The sequence below is a fragment of the Lepidochelys kempii genome, chromosome 11 (genome assembly GCF_965140285.1).
Source record: "Lepidochelys kempii isolate rLepKem1 chromosome 11, rLepKem1.hap1, whole genome shotgun sequence".
Classification (NCBI taxonomy): Eukaryota; Metazoa; Chordata; order Testudines; family Cheloniidae; genus Lepidochelys; species Lepidochelys kempii.
In genome coordinates, this window is record NC_136390.1 from 1,507,799 (window position 1) to 1,525,878 (window position 18,080).

Below are 18,080 nucleotides of genomic sequence, written 5' to 3' on the forward strand. Positions count from 1 at the left end.
CCTGACCCGTGTGTCAGTGCCCCCGCTGGCTCTCCAGCAGCAAGAACTTCCCAGAGCCGTGCCCGTCTCTGCTGGTGCACAGGTGGAGAAGTAACGAAAGGTGAGCCACGTTAGCTCTGGTTCCATTAAGAGCACAGGATGTGGGGCAGACCCATGCAGCTCACTTGGGCCAAGACACATGGCTCTGGAAAGACATTCTCCTGCCCTTCAAAGAGGGTATGAATCCCACAGCATTATCGGAGTGATAGAGCGAGCTGTGAACCAGCAGCTGCCACTGTCCTGTTAGTTCGTATCTTGATTAATGTTTGTAAAGCACTTAGGCAATGGGACGCACTGCACAATGCTAAGTGTTACTGTTAGTAATGCAGGAATGGGGCCCAGACTTTGCTTAGCCGCTCATCAAGAATCTGAGGCCTGTGCCGAACTGGCCTAGAATGGAGCAGATTGCTCCCTCCCTCAGGTCTGCAAGTGGAGGGATGGCCCATGGGGACCACAGGTCCCAGCATCTTGACCTGAGTGGAGGCCGCATTGCATTTTGGGACCTGTAGTGACCATGGCTTGCACCTTTGGCTGAAAGAGGAGGGAGGCTGCAGAATTCAACCCCCCAGCTCTCTGCAGCGAGTGTGCCATAGACCCAGGGCCTCTGGGGGTTGTGGTGTCCTGTGAGTGATGCCGTATTCACTATACCCCCATGTCAGGGGCTTGGATTTGCTGATGATAATGCAGCACAGAATGAGTAGGGTTTTGTCAGACAGGCTCTGAGGGCGTATTGGGCCCTGCTGCATGGGTCTTGCCGAGGCTGTCCCACAGATGACAGTGAGGGGGCTGTTTCCTGTGTCCATCTCACTGGAGTTGCTGGGTGAAATGGTCCACTGGGAGCAGAGGTCAGCCTGGCCTGACTTGAACCCCTCTGACATGAGGGCCAGGAAGCTGCAGAGAGTGTGTGTCCCATGGAGAAAGTGCCCTTAGTGCGAGGTGGAGCAGGGTTCATCCAATGCACACTGAGGACCAGCGCAGGACCCTCTGCACTGAGAAGCCTTGGGCAAGGATGAGGTGGCCTGGGCTGGGTGTAGATGGGTGCATGGGTGGCAGCAGCAAGGGTCTGGATAGGATTTGGGGTAGAGATTCCTCATGTCTTTGATCTCATCTTCCTGTGAAAGTCTCTCAATTTCCTAAAGCTGCAATTTGACAGCACGGTTCGTTTTGCTTTTCAGTCTCAGCCATGTCTGTTTCCAGTGTCAGAATTCACGTTGGGGCCCACTGGGGGTGGGCATGAGGCTCAGAGGGACCTGTTTGTGTTGCTTACAGAAGTTCTCATTGGGCTGATTAGACTGAAAGAGTTTGCTGTTGTCTCTTGCCACTCCCATAGCTGTCTGTGGAGTTAGTGTCTCCTGTACTGAACCTTCTCCATCACATGTCCATCTTGTTCCTCACTGCTTGTGCTGTTTTGTACAGCGCCTCCTGCTGGGAGAGGCTGGGACTGGGGTAGATGGAAGTTATCGCACAGTCAGAGCTCCTGCCCCATTCTCTACAGCTCCTCTCACAGCCAACATTTCTATGCCATTCCCTACAGGGCCTCCTACTGGGAGAGGCAGGGGTGGCAGAGACCTCCCTGTCCAGCCAGTGCACCTGATTTGTTCCATAGAGTGCCTCTTGCTGGTAGATGCTGGAATGGCAGACAGGCATTCCTGTGACTGGTGAGCACTGAGAAATCTTGAGTAAACTCTGGCTGTAGCTGTTGCCAATACATTGCTGCTGTAGACTGACCTGCTTCAACCGCTTTTGTTCTAGAGACCCAGTTTAAGTGCCCTTCTTGGCCTTCCCTGTTTTGTCTTTCCCACCCAGATTTCCCGTCATCTTGTGCGGCCCCTCATCAGGATGAGCCTGGCATTGCAGTACCAGCTGCAAGAGCTGGCGTCTCTCCTGGTGCAGAAGGATGCTGAGATTGAAGACTACAGAGAGAGCGGGGCTGCTCTCAGCAGAGGTATGGAGGGCTGTTCCACTCATGGGGAAACCAGGGCTGGAGAGAGCAGGGAGTGAGTTTCCTTCCCTGCACAGGGTTGGCACAAAGTGCTCAGTCTGGCTATTACCCAATGAGGCTTGTGTTTCATGTTCAGCAGCTACAGCAGTCAGACAGTAGCCAGAAGCCTTGGGAGTAGTCCCCAGGGGAGAGGTGGAGGAGGAATGGACATTGACCAGTAGCCGAAGGACTTGGGGAGTCGCCAAGGGGCTCTTTGCTTTACTTAGAGTACCTGGCTGTTTACCAAGAGCCTGGATCCAAAGCCAGCTAGTGAGGGAGCGCTGGAGCAGAGTCAGGCTTTTTTCCCACATGCAGTAGCTTGCAGAGCATTTGGAGAGGGACCAGGGGCTCCCGGCTCTTCCCCTCGACTTCCTTAGATGAACATTGAAAGCATGGCTGTGTGCATGGGTTTGTTTCCAGTGCGGAGCCTCTGAGATGTTAACGAGAGGCCTGGGTTTAATCCCCAGCTGGCAGAGCACAGTGTCCAGAGCGGAGTGATATAAGGACTGGCAGAGCTGTCGCTAGTGGGTGGAGTCCCTTGGTGATTAGAAGGGGTGCTGGGTCGCACCCTCAGCTGGTGATGCTTCCGGCGTGTAGATTCGACTCGCAGCTGAGGCTCTGCATGTGTCGGGCTGGAGGGAAGTGTTAACAGGGAGGCATGCTCTGCTTTTCATCAGCATGGCCTGATTTCCTCAAAGAGTTTCCCTTGCACATCAGAGGGCTTCTATGCTCCTGACCAGCTCCCCAGGATCCACTAGGTAGCTGGGAACTGGCCTAGTGCTGCTTGTCTGACACACTGCTCTCTGCAAGCTGCTTGGGCCTGAGAACGGGGAGCAGGCTGTTTCATTGTTTATTTATACAGCCCCCTTGGTGATTGCAGTGCTGGAAAGTGATGTCAGGTGCTCCAGGCCCTGTAATCTCAGTGATTCCAGCTCAGACTTGCTCTCCTTACCTGTGGGGAGAGTTTTCCTACTAACTGGTGCCACAAATGCCTGCTGGAAGGTGAAGGGTGAGCTGGGGTCTTTAAGGCTTGTGCATCACCCCCAGGAATAGGGATTGTGCAAGGCGAGTCCCTTGCACAGTGACACCTGCTATCCCCCTTGGAGGGATGGGTGTGAGTAAGGGCAGTGCATGGCCTGTGCTTGGAACTAGGTTAGGACGTGAGCCAGACCAGACTCCGGCTCTCTCTGGTGTTGTGCTGGATCTTCAGGGCTTGTGGGAGTCCAAAGAATCTTATTTATGGGTGTAGAATCAGCAGGTATGCCTGATGCAAGAGCCAGCAAGGCGGCTGGGAGGTGTCATTATCCAGTCACTTTGTGCCCACCCAACACCTCAGAGGGGTTGCTTAGTATGACATGAGGGGCAGGGCTTCCCATCTGCAGAGTTTGTCCCATTGTTGGCGGATGGAGCAATCACCTGATCTGCTCTTGAGGAACAGTTCATGGTGGTGATGGAGAAATGATGGCTTGGAGCTAGCAACAGGGCCAGGCAAGCCAGGTATTGGGACCAACCCCCAGTGGTCTCGCTGGGATGTCCTCAAGGGCCCATGTCCAGGGGTGTCCACAGAACGGCTGATTTTCCTGTTTGTAGGAGTAGGAAAGAAGAGCTCCTGCCCTTGGGTGATGGCTTGACTGCAGTAGGACCCAAGAGGTCCCTTCCAGGCCTAAGATCTATGAATGCCACCATATGTGCTGGCAGGGCTCACTCCTTACCTCTGGCTTCAGAGCTGCATGGTAGGATGCCACTGCAGGGTGCTGGGGAAGATAGTGGGCCTCGCTCTGAGGCAGTAGTCTCTGGGTGAGTTTTGTGTGAAGGGGTGGGTGCAGCAGGAGATCCTCCCCCACCCTCAGCTTGGCTGCAGAGGAAGCTTGGAATGGCAGTCACCATTTTTCCAGGACACACCAAAATGCATGTGTTTACCTCTTGCTGCTGCTGCTGCTGCTCGGGCAGCACAATGGCTTCCAGCGGGCTGGGGAGCAGCAAGCTTAGCCTGAGGTGCAGGGAGTGATGGGGATTTGGGGAGAGTGTTGCCTACAGACTGCTGCGGGCTCCTAGTGCAGGTAGCCTCACCCTCATGGTCAGCGCTAGCCAAAGTCTTCAGCATTTCTGTGAGGTGCATAGGCCTTGCTCCTTGGCTTGTGTGCTGAGATGGGGCCCAATGTGGAAGTGCTGCTCTAGGCAGCCAGAACATCTCCCCATCCATTTGGGGACAGTTGTGTGGGGGGTGGGGGTGCCTCTCCCCAGGAATGTCATGGCAACAGTCATTCCTGAGCCCCCTTGCTGCAACACAGAGACACTGGGACCAGGGAGGCTCCACACTGCAGGGTACTGCTCACCAAGACATCCTGGGAGCTGGCCTTAGGTCCTTGGACCCATCTGCCCTGGGCTGGGAGCCATGTTTACTGAACTGCAGGAAACCCCAAAGGCTGGAGCATGTTTCCAGACTTGCTGACAGTGCTGAAGCCAAGTTTTCCCAAGGGGCCTTTGAAACCCTGTGCTGTCACAGGGCAGACAGCTGTAGCCCCAGTGAGGATGGGGCCTTCGGCCGCTGCGCTGGGGCTGCTTTGCTGAAATGGCTACTGTCATTAGGAAGGGGCTTTCTTGTGGTGTTTTCCAGCTGACTGCTGCTGAGGTGCAAATCTACCCTCATTCAGGCCTCAGGGGCTGCATTCTTCATGTTGCCATGGTTACTAGTGGGTTTCCTGAGAAGATTTCCCCACTAGCCTGAGTGACCTGGAGGGGCTTCTGCTGTGCTGTCATGGCTTGGCCCTGTAACGATGCTGCCTCTGGCGGGACACAACTGAGAGTATCAATTCAGGACAAATTGCTTCAAGCAGGGCAGTTACAGCCCAGGGCTGGGGTTTCTGTGCCCACCAAGGCAAACCAAACCAGCCAGACAGAGAAGACTTCGGTTTTACCCCACTGGCTAACCGCAAGTCACACAAGCAATTCCCTTAGACACTCCAGGTTCCCAGTATCCCCACCAGTGCCACTCGGTATGGGGATGAATGGTTATGAAAACCAATACCCCAGTAAAAGAAAAAGGTTCTCCTGATCCCAAAGGACCAAGTCCCAGACTCAGGTCAATATACAAGTCAGCTCTTACCCACAAATCACACTGTTGCCAATCCTTTAGAATCTAAAATCTAAAGGTTTATTCATAAAAAGCAAGAAATATAGATGAGAGCTAGAATTGGTTAAATGGAATCAATGACATACAGTAATGGCAAGTTCTTGGTTCAGGCTTGTAACAGTGGTGGAATGAACGGCAGGTTTAAATCAAGTCTCTGGAGAACATCCCCAGCTGGGATGGGTCCTTCAGTCCTTGGTTCAAAGCTTCAGTTTGTAGCCAAGTTCCTCCAGAGGTAAAAAGTAGGATTGAAGACAAGATGGAGGAGATGCAGCTGCCTTTTATAGTCTCTTGCCATGCGGCCTGTGCTTCCTTTGTTCCAAAGACAAGCTGTCCATCCCATGGCATGGAAACACCTTAGAGTTCTGTCCCTGCATGCCTTGCTGAGTCCCTAGGCGTGTCTGCCTTCTCCCAGTGGGTCAGTTGTGTCGCTGATGGTCCTTAATGGGCCATCCAGCAGGCTAGGCTGACGCCAAATTGTCTGGGGTGTCACCCAGAAGCAGAGCACAAGTTTGAAATACAGACAGTACAGAGCCAATACTTATAACTTTAAATACAAAAATGATACATGCATACAGACAGCATCATCCTAACCAGCAAACCATCGCCTTGTCATAGACACCTCGCTCGACAACCTTTGTACAATATTTGCTGTAAATATATAATAGCGCTGCTGGTGTCCTGTGTAGGTGTTACATGGCCCAATCACTGTAATATTTGAGCTCCCTCAGGTAATTCAAAAACAATAAAAAACCAGGCACCCTCTCCCTTCATCTCCCTGTCACAGAGAGTGCGGGCAGCGAGCTTGGTGTTTGGCCAGGTTGGTGCTGCCCGCCCGGCTCATACTCCCATCTCTCTTGCAGGACGCCTGAGGACCGAGCCCTTCCAGGAGAAGCCATTCCTGCAGAAGTTTGTGGATGAGGTAGGGAAAGATGCTGCTGGGTGTTAGTGCAAAGGGGACCTGGGTGTGTTTGTCAACACACCTTGGCCCGCTTGGCTTAGTGCAACCCAGCGCCCCGGGCCGTCGCCCGCTCAACTTACTGTGCTATGGTATGGTATGCAAGGGCGAGCATGGCCTGGTGTGGTCGGTGACTCTTGAGCGTGTGTTGAGGCAGACAAAGCCATGGCTGGCTTGAGCCAATGTAGCGCAGTGGGCCTGGGTCTCACCCTGTCTGGTCCTGAGGTGACAAATGAGCAGCTGCAATTCCAAACGCTTGCATCTGTCTCTGGGGTTATGTGGAGAGGTGGCCTTTGGGGAGACTAGCTGGGACCATCCTGGCTCCCCCCTTGTGACTGAGCCCTAAAATAGCATAACATTCAGCTCAGCCCTTCTCCCCAAGCTGAGTTGCTCCTAGGGCTCCTCTTTAGCCCTCTCAGCCTATATCTTCTCCCGCACCTGGAGCTGCTCCCACCTCCCTTCTGTCCAGATGGGTAATGAGCAACCCATCTCAGTGAGTCAGCAGAGCCCACTTAACATTCTCCCAGTAGGATCGACAGCTGGTGGTGGGGACTCAGGAAAACCCTGCCATGCTGCTGCAGACAGATGTCTAGCCATGCTCCCCTCTCCCACGTGGAAGGCCTGTGCAGAAAGGGCTACAATTGCAGAAGGGTGCACACATGCTCACTAAGAGAGAAGCAAACCTGTGTGTTTGCATACAAATTGGTGATGATATCCCCAGGAAGATGTTCCCCTTTGTCAGGGTTCCTTCCCCACTCTGAACTCTAGGGTACAGATGTGGGGACCCACATGAAAGGCCCCCTAAGTTTATTCTTACCAGTTTAGGTTAAGAACTTCCCCAAGGTACAAACTTTGCCTTGGCCTTGAACAGTATGCTGCCACCACCAAGCTTTTTAAACAAAGAACAGAGAAAGAGACCACTTGGGGACAACCCCCAAGCCCTACACCCCCTTTTCTGGGGAAGGCTTGATAATAATCCTCACCAATTGGTACAGGTGAACACAGACCCAAACCCTTGGATCTTAAGAACAATGAAAAATCAATCCGGTTCTTAAAAGAAGAATTTTAATTAAAGAAAAGGTAAAAGAATCACCTCTGTAAAATTAGGATGGAAAATACTTTACAGGGTATTCAGATTCAAAACACAGAGGATCCCCCTCTGGGCAAAACCTTAAAGTTACAGAAAACAGGAATAAACCTCCCTGTTAACACAGGGAAAATTCACATCAAACAAAAGATAAACTAATCTGCCTTGCCTGACTTACCTATACTGGTGGCAATATTGGAGACTTGGATTAGGATGGGTTGGAGAAGATGGATTTCTGTCTGGCCTCTCTCAGTCCCAAGAGAGAACAACCACGTAAACAAAGAGCACAAACAAAAGCCACCGCCCCCGCCAAGATTTGAAAGTATCTTGTCCCCTTATTGGTCCTTTGGGTCAGGTGCCAGCCAGGTTAGCTGAGCTTCTTAACCCTTTACAGGTAACAGGATGTTGCCTCTGGCCAAGAGGGATTTTATAGCACTGTATACAGAAAGATGGTTACCCTTCCCTTTATATTTATGACACCCTTAATGCTTGAGTTGGAAAGACGCCTGGCCTGCTGTTATCTGGGTGAAATGTGCAGAGTCGCTGGCTGAGCCACCTGGGAGTGCTGCCTTCTGAGCTGGCTGCATTCTTGCTGCTCCTTGTGTGGCATTTTGGGGTGGGCAGCTAGTTGCCTGGGCTGTGGTAGAGGCAGAGCAGGAAGGGATGGTGGCTGCCTGGGTCTGTGGGGCTCTCTGGAAGGAGCAGGTTGGGGGGCAGCTCTCTCCCTACTGAGGGTTAATACTTGCCGAGTGCTCCGGTTGCCTGTGTTCTGAGGAGTGACATATACAGGGAAGTGGAGTGATTGCTCAATGCCACTGGCTGGGACAGCGTGTCCCTGTCTTGGTCTTGCCTCTGGGATCCACTCGGGGTTCTTGGACTTGGTCTCTGTTTCACTGGCAGAGAGGTCTGAGCAGCCAGCGCATGAGTCAGAGGCGAAGCTGGGTGTGCGTGTGCTGTCAATCCTGTTCCTCTGTCGCGCTGCCTGTGCTGTTAGCCCAGAGGCCAGGAGCCTGGCGGAGTTCTGTAGGAGCCTGTCGTACCTGGCCTGGGGAGAGCTCTCTGGCTGCACATGCTCACTGGTGGGGCTGGGCCAATGCGTGCAGGAGAAGGGAGCAAGTTGGGTGGGGTCGGAAGGGGCATGTCAGGAACAGGGCGGGGGGCCCAGCGGAATGGGGTGAAGGCAACAGTGCAGGGAGGCTGCTCTTGGCCACTTCCCTACTGGGGAAATTTACCAAGAGATCACCTGTTCTGACAACAGCTCAGCTGAACCTGCGAACCCTAATGTAGACAAAGACCCTCCAGTCAAAACTGCCTTTACTCCTCTTCTAGTTAAACCAGCTGCTTCCTGAGGTGAGATGTAGAGCAAGGGGCAAGGAGGCTGCGGTCCAAAGTCCAGTTTCGTTTGCTGCTAGGTGACTCATGGCTCTGTCTGGCATCCCTGCAATTATTTGGCTTTTTCTCAAAAGTTTTTTTACTGGCTAGTTGTTTGGGCAAGTGGCTGCTGAGGCTTCCTGGCTGAAGAGGAAGAAGGGAAATGGGAGGAGTGCTAAAATACATAGAATCCGCTGTCCCATATTCATTACAACCTGCCACTTGGTTTGGCACTTGTGCCTCCCCCCCCATCTCCAAAATCAGACACACGCTCTGTGAAGAACTTGGGATTTTAAAGGAAAGCTCCAGAGATTCTGATCATTGCACTGATTTATAAATCAGAGCAATCACTAGAACACTAAAATTGTTAATTGTTCAAGAACAAATGGAGATAAACTGGGCAGGCGTGAATGTAGGCTGGGAATTAGAAGACAGTTTCTGACTCCCAGTAGGAGGAGTGGGGGCAAGACACCTTTCTGGTTTTAAAATGGAGCTTGATAAATTTATGAATGAGATGATATGATGGGGTTGTTCTGTGATAGTAGCAGACTGGACCCGTTGACCCAGGAGGTTCCTTCCAGTCCAGTGTCCTATGTTCCTATGTTAATAATGATTCAGAGAAGGCAGAAATTCTCAATAAATATTTCTATTCTGTATTTGGAAAGAAGCGGGATGATGGACTCATGCCGTATAAGGATGATGAAATATATTCCAGTCCTTTTGTGCTAACTAGCAGAGCCCAGGAGGGGGTACCAGTGCAGGGTCTGGTACATACCACCAAACCAGAGAACAGGATGAGTTACTTCTTAAGCACCTGTCTGTAATATGTGTATGGGGGCAATTGTGTTATCATGGGGAACTTCAATCTGGGAGACATCTGCTGGAAGTCTTCTGTAGCCAATAGAAAACATCACTGGAGTTTCTAAAAAATATAGTTGATAATTTCCTAACATAAAAGGAGTTGGAGAGGAGGACTTGTGGCACCTTAGAGACTAACAAATTTATTAGAGCATAAGCTTTCGTGAGCTACAGCTCACTTCATCAGATGCATACAGTGGAAAATATAGTGGGGAGATTTTATATACACAGAGAACATGAAACAATGGGTGTTACCATACAGACTGTAACAAGAGTGATCAGGAAAGGTGAGCTATTACCAGCAGGAGAGCTGGAGAGGGGGAGACCAGAGCTTATGCTCTAATAAATTTGTTAGTCTCTAAGGTGCCACAAGTACTCCTTTTCTTTTTACGGATACAGACTTACACGGCTGCTACTCTGAAACCTGTCATAAAAGAAGTTGTATCTGGTATGGGGAAACTCCATATTGGACCTCGTTATAACAGATAAAGATGAATTAATCACTGGACTGGAAGTTGGTGATTGCCTAGGGACCAGTGATTATAATCTGTTTACGTTCCATGTGGGCAAACAAAGGACAGTACCAACCATAAATATATATTCTTGGCACTTAAAAAGGGCTAATTCCTAAGGCGGAGGAAAACTGAGAAAAATTGACTGAGAGGAAAAATTTAGACAGAAGAATGGGAATGAAAATTGGGTGTTTTAAAAAAAAGTGTTTGTTAGATGGCCAAAAAGCCATGATTGAACAATCGAGAAAGATTGACAACTTTGGCTCAGTGGTGAAGAGAAGGCAGCAATTAGAAATAAAAGGCAATATATAACAAATGGAAAGAAAAGGAAGTAGCTGTCAATCAGTATAAACTGGAAGTTATGAAGTGCAAAAAATTGATAAGGTAAGCTAAAGACATCAGGGAAGAATCCCTCGCTGGCAGGGCTAAGGACAATAAGAAAGAGTTTAAGAATATTAGAAACAAAATAAATCTTAGCAATGGTATAGGCCTATTGCTAGGTGGAGATGGTAAACTTATTAATAATGATGCAGCGAAAGCAAAAGTGATCTTTAAATATTTCAGTTCTTTATTTGGAAAGAAGCAGGATGATGTGCTCATATCACGTGAGGTGATTAGCTGAGGATGATAAAGTAATGTCCTCCTCACTTACGAATGAACTGAAAAGTAAACAAGTACTTTTCATTTCATTCGTAAGTGAGGAGGATGTTAAACAGCTACTAGGGGTAAACATTTTAAAATCAGCAGGCCCAGATAACTTGTATCCAAGAGTCATAAAAGAGCTAGCTGAGGATCTCTCTGGCCTGCTGATGTGAATTTTTAATAAATCTTGGAATATCAGGGAACTTCCAGAAGACTAGTAGAGTGCTAATGTTGTGCCAATATTCAGGAAGGGCAAGTGAGATGACTCTGATAGTCAGCCTGACATCATGCCTGGGCAAATTAATGGAAAAGTTGGGATCAAACTCCCAAGGAAGTGTTGGATTCTCCATCTCTTGATGGCCTCTCATCCAGGCTGGATGCCTTTTTGGAAGATATACTTTAGTCATAAGTTATTGGGCTCAATACAGGAGCAACTGGGTGAAAAACAAGGGCCTGTGTTATGAGGAGATCAGAGCAGATAATCTATTGGTTTCTTCTGGCCTGAAGCGCCGCGAATGCATGAAACACAACTTTAAATTGTCATCAGTTTAATCACAACTATGAATATTTGCCAGTTGGAGAGGAGCTATCATCTTGACTGTGGTGATGCAGGGTAGGGTTGACTTGGCATCCCCAGTGGAAAGCACTGGAAATCGGAGACTTCTCTTCCCACAGCTTTGTAAGACTGGTTGCCGTGGCTTTTTAACTGCGAAGCCAGCTCTCTCAGCTGTACTTTCTGGATTGGTTCCTTGCTGGGAAGAATGGCAATCTCCAGTGAGAGAGAGACCTATCCCATTCATTGAATGGAGGTTGTGAAGTAGGGACAGGTACACCTGAGACTTGCTTTGATGGTTGCTGTTGAAATATGTCTTCTCCCTGGGTATGTGCTCACTTAGCTGCCCAGGGTGTTCTGAGTAATCGTGGGGAGTTTTCCATCAAAGTCCTGGGCTTATTTATAAATGTAGGAAATGTCTCTTATGGTGTTTGGCAAGAAATCATTCATGAGCAGCTGCTGGGAGCAGGCGGAGCAGTAAGCATCTAGGGGAAAAAAGGCAGAGCCCAAACCAAGACAGACCCAACAGCTTTTGTTAGCACAGCAAGCCAGTGGTGATGGGAAAGAGTAAATAATGAGCCTCTTTCAGCACTGTCCAGCTTCACTGGAGTCAAAGGGTCCAGATCATCAAAGATATTTGGGCACCTTAAGATGCAGCTAGGAGCCTAGTGGTGCCTAAATGCCTTTACAAATCTAGCCTAGGGCCCTTGAGCTCTGTGTGAAGCTGGACCTAAATTCTGTGGCAAGGTCCCTGTCTTCCCACCCTGCTCACTGAAATGTTGGGGCAGCTTCATTTATACTAAGAACGGGCTTTGGTAATGAACGAACTAGGAGCACGAACGACAGTGCAGCTCCCACTCTCCTCCCCGGCTTATTTATTACATTCACTTTATTTTACACTGTCTCCCCTTTCGCTGTTTCAAAGCACCACGGATTTTTATGTTGGCAATGCACAGTGGTGTCGTGGATGTGGGTAGGGTTGAAGCCAGGGGGGCTGGCAGCTGGGAAGGGGGCAGTTGAGGCTTTGGCACCTGAGGAGAGGCAGTGGGGGATTGTTCTCCAGGCCATCTGCAGATGCATGCACACGTCCCTGCATGGATTGTGAGCTCCTTGGGGTGGGGACTGTCTCTCTGGGATGCATCTGCAAGTGCCCAGCACACTGGGTCTGGAGCCAGCAGGTGCTACTGCAGTACAGACCAACAACAGTACACTCGCTCTGCCTATGGAAGCTCACCTTTGTGGCCATGAGAGTGCATTGCCCCTGTTGGGGAGGTGCATGGTGCTGAGGCCCTGCAAGTGGTTGTCTAGATTTAGGGGGTGTTCTGTTCCCTGCAGCGCTGTGTGGTGAAGGACAGCATGCTGCTCTGGGTTACTGTGTGACTGACCCCCTGGTGGGTCAGCATGGTGCTCCTGATGCTGGTGATGGCAGCAGAGCCCTGGTGTGCTTCCCAGCTCTTGCCAAGGAGTGCACTCCTGAATCAGGAGGTGCCTGTTGAACCTCCCCACACTCCTGTTCTCATCCGCAGCACAGACTGGCCCTTGTTCACTCACTGCAGGTTGTTGGCACAAGGCCTCCTGTTCCCGGTACATGAGTGTGGGATTAGCGAAGCATCACATGGGGGCTGTGTAATGGGCCAATGTGTGATGGGTCGAGCTCCCGTGACCGTGGAGGTGGCAGGCTCAGGCCAGCACAAACTGATGCCAGGATGGGTGAACATGGTCCCAGTGGTGGTTGTATTTTTAGGCTTTTATGTGTTCTCATCACTATGGAATCTGAACATGTCACAAACATCACCCCATTTTACAGGTGGGAAACCGAGGCATGGGGGCAAGGCGACTTTCCCAAGGTCTCGCAGGGAGTCTGGCAGAGCCAGGAATAGAGCTCAGATCTCCTGGGTTCCAGCCCAGTGCCTTAACCACAGAACCATCCTCTGTCTCTGTGGTTGGTGACCTATTCTGTGAGCTAGTTTAGGGGTCTTTTTGGCACTTAAAGCACTTTGGCGCCTGAAGCTTTTTAATTTGGTTTGGGTTTTTCCCTTCCAGATCTCTGCCTGCTTAATACCAGCTGGTCAGCAGAGAACATGCCAGGTCTGGGTAGCGGCGGGGCCTGCTTCCTGCTCCCCACCCTGTTGCCCTGGAGGAGCCCTGGGCAGTAGGGGAACATTGCTCCTGAATGTGGAATTTAGTGCTACACTGTACAGAGCCCAGCTGTCACACAGGGGCAGCAGGTTCCTCTCTCCAGTAACCCCCCGAAGCCTTGAGGGAAGCCTGGGCCTGTGGAGCCAAGGTTGTTTTGGCTGCTCTGCACCAATAGAGCAGCAATCAAGCCTGCTCGGATAAACACGCCGATACAATCAGGTCAACTATAGACCCCCGTGCTCCAGGATGTTTCGCCGTGAATATTTTTATCTGCGGTGGCCGGTGCACCCGGTGGCTGCTGTGTTGGGCCTCTGGCCGTCCTGCGCACTTGGCTTGCAGAGCAGGGCTTCAGCAAACAGGATGTGGAAGGTTCACAGGTCGACCTGGGCTGAGCTCGGAGGATGTGCCATCAAAATAAGCAATGCTGAATAGGAAGATAAACAAACAGCCAGCTTCCAGCGCACTGCTGGCGGAGGCAGACAGGGCGAGCGGGGAGCGCAGTCAGGGAGTTCGTGGGGTGGCTGAGAGCACTACCTGCTGACGTCAGGGAGACCGGGGGTCGCAGTGCAGTGCCGTCCTTTCCCACCCCGGAGGCATTAGGCTGGGAGAGGGGCCAAGGAGGCGGAGTTTCCCTCACTGTGGCAAGGCAGTCGCCCTCCAGGCAGCATGGGGAGACCAGGTCTCATGGGCAGGGAACCTGAGAGACAGGTGGAGCCTGTGTCCTTGAAGGAGAAGAGATGAGGGTCTTAGCGCTTGAGAGGGGAGAGGCCTGTGCATTAGGTCAGTGTTGCATGGATCTCCCAACAAGCTACTGAGTGATGTGTGGGCTGGGGTCTAGGGCTGGAGGAATGTCTGTCTGGGGGAGCCCCTCTGGCCCCCAGCTGCAATGTGTGGCAGGGGCTGGAAGTGCCGGAGGGGGCAGTAGAAGGGAAGAGCCTTGCGTCATTCACAGGTCAGGAGTGAGGCGTACTGGCTGGCCCAGCCCAACCCCTGCCTGCACTCTGCCTGACTCCCCCCGCCCTCTGCCTCTCCCTTTGTATAAGCACTAAAAATAAGCCCATGGAGAGAAGTGGCCTGTGTTTGTTTAAGAGCTGAAGCCGGTGGTGGGCCGCGTGTTACGCAGGGTGGGGACAGCAGCCCTTAAACACGAGCCAGCTCCGGGCAGCAGGGGAGGAAGCAACCGTCTGCCTATTTCCTAAGGGGAATGGTTTTAATTAGCACAAGGTGGTTGTGGCTTTGGAGCTGTGGCTGGCCAAGAGCAGGACCTCCTGCAGGGCATGGCACTGGGCACTGCAGGGCTGCTTGATGGGCGCCATGCACAGGTGCAGTGTGGCACTGCGACGTACCTTCTCCTCTCTCATATGCTAGGAGTCTTTGGGTGAGAGGTGCTCTTAATGGTTTTAAATCCCCATTTCCCTCCCTCCCCTCTGCATGGCCTCCACCCCTCAATAAGACTCCCAGCGTGGGGGCCTAGGATGTGGGTCAGGGAGGGAACTGCTGCCACTCCTGTGATCCCTGGGCTCTTCCCTCTCGCATCTGTTTCATTTCCTTGTGTCTTCCCAGGAGCGACATTGTGGGCTCCACACTGAGCTTCCTGGGGAGGATGCTGAATTCTGATCTGGGTGGTTCCATCCCATAAACCCTTGGGGCTGGAACCCCAGTCAGCCAGTGGTGTCGCTCCCTCGTCTTGGCTTGTTGTATGCAACCTCAGAAATCAGTTGTGAACCTGGAAGGACATGAGCAGTAGTGACCTGGCAGACGGGGACCAGGTGGCCTGGCCTTGGTATAGCTGAGCCAGGGCCGTTTGGACCTTGCCAGGCCAGGGTGGGGCTCTTTCTCTAGCAGATTAGCTGTTGGCTACTTGGGAAATGTAGCAATCCTGCCTGTTCACCTTAGTGCGAGTGTCTCGTCCTGTCCCGGCCCTCACTGGTTACCCAAGCTAGACCCAGTCTGTCTGTGTGCCGCTCTGATGTGGTGATCTCTCACTTTCGTGACTTCCTGTGGCCATCAGAGCGGTTGAGTCATGAAGCCAGAGTTACGGAAGGTATTCTCCATGCTGCAGAAATGAGCCAGCCTTGTTTAAAGCTTCTTGCCCCTGCTTCTCAGCCTCTTGCCACATGTGTGGGCCTCGGCGGGGGCACAGCTTGGGTAAGAGAGCACGTGCCTGCCTGTTTGTACTGTGCAAGTGTGTGTGGGTGGGGGTGTGCCAGGGAGAGCATGTGTGTGTGCAGGTGGGCCAGTACAAGAGCATGTGTGCAAAGGGACGTGATTTATTGAAGGTGGGGAGGTATGAGTGTGCGCCTTGCCAGTGCAAGGATGAGTGCAAAGGCATGTGTGTGAGATCACACGTGGGGCTGTGCAAGGGGAGAGTCTGCTTGAGAGGGCATGGTGGACTGCACAAGGGTGCATGTCAGTGCGTGACTGTGTCTGAGTCGGTGCGTGGGTACACGGTCTGTGCAAAAGCACACAGGGGTCCATGCAGGCTTTTATGGGGGTCTCTGGGAGGGCACATGTCGTGGGGGGGAGGGCACATGTCGTGGGGTGCAGGGCGAGGCGCAATCTCAGCCCCCTTTAACTGTGCTGCATAGCTAGCACCAGAGTGGGTTTGGGGAGTGATCCTGGCCCCTGCAGTGCGGAGCCTGAGCTCTAGCCTCTCCCCATCTGTTTGCCATTAAGGCATGTGGCAGATGGCGGAGCGGCTTTATTTATTTATTTATTTAGGCATAATCAGGTGAGGCGGGAACTTGGCCGGCACTTGCATTCCCAGCCGATGCAGGGGAACCACAGGCCGTTTACACAAGTGGTGAGTCAGCGGAGCTGCATGCTGCTAAAACCAGACTCGGCACAGCAGCCCCAGGGCAGCAGGCTGCCCGAAATAGAGCCCAGACCATGGGCAGGGAACAAGCCCCCAGGAGCAGGGCTGGGATCAGGCTGGCTGTGGGCCTAATGGTTGTGATTCCAGCAAGCTCTGTGTCTCCTCCCCCTCCCTGCTCTAAGGGCTGTTCTTGGGACACTTGAGTCACCGCGGTGAGTGGGCTGGCTGGAGGGATGTTCCACTAGTATGTTCCTTCCTGGGCGGGGTGGGGGGGGCCCGAGGCTTAAGCCCCGGTGACTGCGGCAGCGGCTGTTCCACAGTATTGGAATCCCTCTTTGCGTTGGTTGCACAGCATGTGTCCTGGGGCATGTGGTAAGGTGAGCCATCCAGACCACGCAGCACACATGTCATGAGCCCAGTGGCCCAGCCCTGGTCCCACCATTGCTGCTGCTTTGCCCTGTCCCAGACCAACCTCTGCTTCAGCACCTTCCCTCCCAGACCAGCTTATGCACTGTGGGCTTGACTTTGCCACCCTGACTCAGGTTCTGTTGACTTCAGCGGGAGCTTTGAGTAAAGATTGAAGGGTTGGACCATACACAATGTAGACATTCGCAAAAAAAGAAAAGGAGGACTTGTGGCACCTTAGAGACTAACCAATTTATTTGAGCATAAGTTTTTGTGAGCTACAGCTCACTTCATCGGATGCATTCAGTGGGAAATACAGAAGATGTTATTATACACACAAACCATGAAAAAATGGGTGTTTATCACTACAAAAGGTTTTCTCTCCCCCCGCCCTACTCTCCTGCTGGTAATAGCTTATCTAAAGTGATCACTCTCCTTACAATGTGTATGATAATCAAGGTGGGCCATTTCCATCACAAATCCAGGTTGCTTCTCCTAGTACTGAGAAAAGCCCCCTCTGGGGCACGACGGACTGGCAGCTGATGAACAGCCACTTGGCCCTGCTCTGCAGCCTGTTAGGCCAGGAGGTGAAGGAGAATTCTGTATCTAGTTGAAACTGAAGGGGTGGTGGTACAGGGGAGCAGAATGGAGTATGACCAGAACACCAGGGCTGGCGTCCTGACTCCTGGGGAAAACGTGCACAGCTAGCTGTGGACTTAGGTTTCTATATGGTCTGAAATCCAGAGCCAGTTTGAGCATGCGCAGGGCCCCTTCCTCTGTAACTATTCCCCACACCACCCTCAGTGCTGGTCATCAGGATGCTTTGTTGTATGAATCGTAATAAATGAAGAACAAGAAGAGTGAGGGCAAGTGCAGGCTGGGAGAAGGGGGCCAGACTGGTGAGGGGAAGGCCAGGCATGTGCGTGGGCACAGGGCATGCATAGCTGCAAAGGATCAGCTCATGGAGTGATTGATCTTGTGTCAGCGAGTTGTGGTTTGAGCCAGTGCCAGGCCTGAACTCAAATGGGAGCACTGAAGGGGGAAAGCCCTGCTCAGAGCCCCCATCCCCCTCCAGAATGCTGTGGGCCTGGAAGACTTTGGGAGGAGAGATTCCTTCCAGATCTCCTTCATTCCTCCCTTTTGTCCCCAAACTCTGGCTGTGCCTCCCTCAGTCTACTGCAGCTTGTCTGGAGCCCAGGAGGGCACTGCTGGGTCCTTGGAGTGGTGCTGTGATGAGGTGCTAGTTAGGCCCAGTGTTGCTGGGTATGTGGCTGACAAACCTGTGGCTCAAACAGCTGGGAGCAATAATGGGGAAGGCACAGTACAGGGCAAAGCAGCCAGGCCTCACTGCCCCTCTGAGACCTCTCTCTGCCCCAGGGGTGGACCAGGGCACTAGTCCAGAGCTCTAGAGCTGGGAAATTCATCCCGGCCCATCCAGCTCACCCCCAAGGCCGATGCAAAGTTAAGTCTATTGTATACCCCTAGCCCTTTGCCTAGTCTGGTTTAAGGCTAGGGCTCACTCTCTTCCCTGTGGGGACTGGTTCGATAATGATGTGTGAAGAGTGAACTGAGCCCAATGGCAGCGCCCTT

The 18,080-nt window shown here is 52.1% G+C and overlaps 1 protein-coding gene across 1 annotated transcript in view; it reads left to right on the top strand.

Moving 5' to 3' along the window:
• NHEJ1 (non-homologous end joining factor 1) overlaps positions 1-18,080 on the top strand; it is a 146,180-nt gene that overhangs the window by 10,389 nt on the left and 117,711 nt on the right. Inside the window, exons 4-5 of the mRNA XM_073304674.2 lie at positions 1,846-1,984; positions 6,014-6,072. Of these exons, the coding sequence (XP_073160775.1) occupies positions 1,846-1,984; positions 6,014-6,072 (198 nt within the window). The remainder of the gene's footprint in view (positions 1-1,845; positions 1,985-6,013; positions 6,073-18,080) is intronic.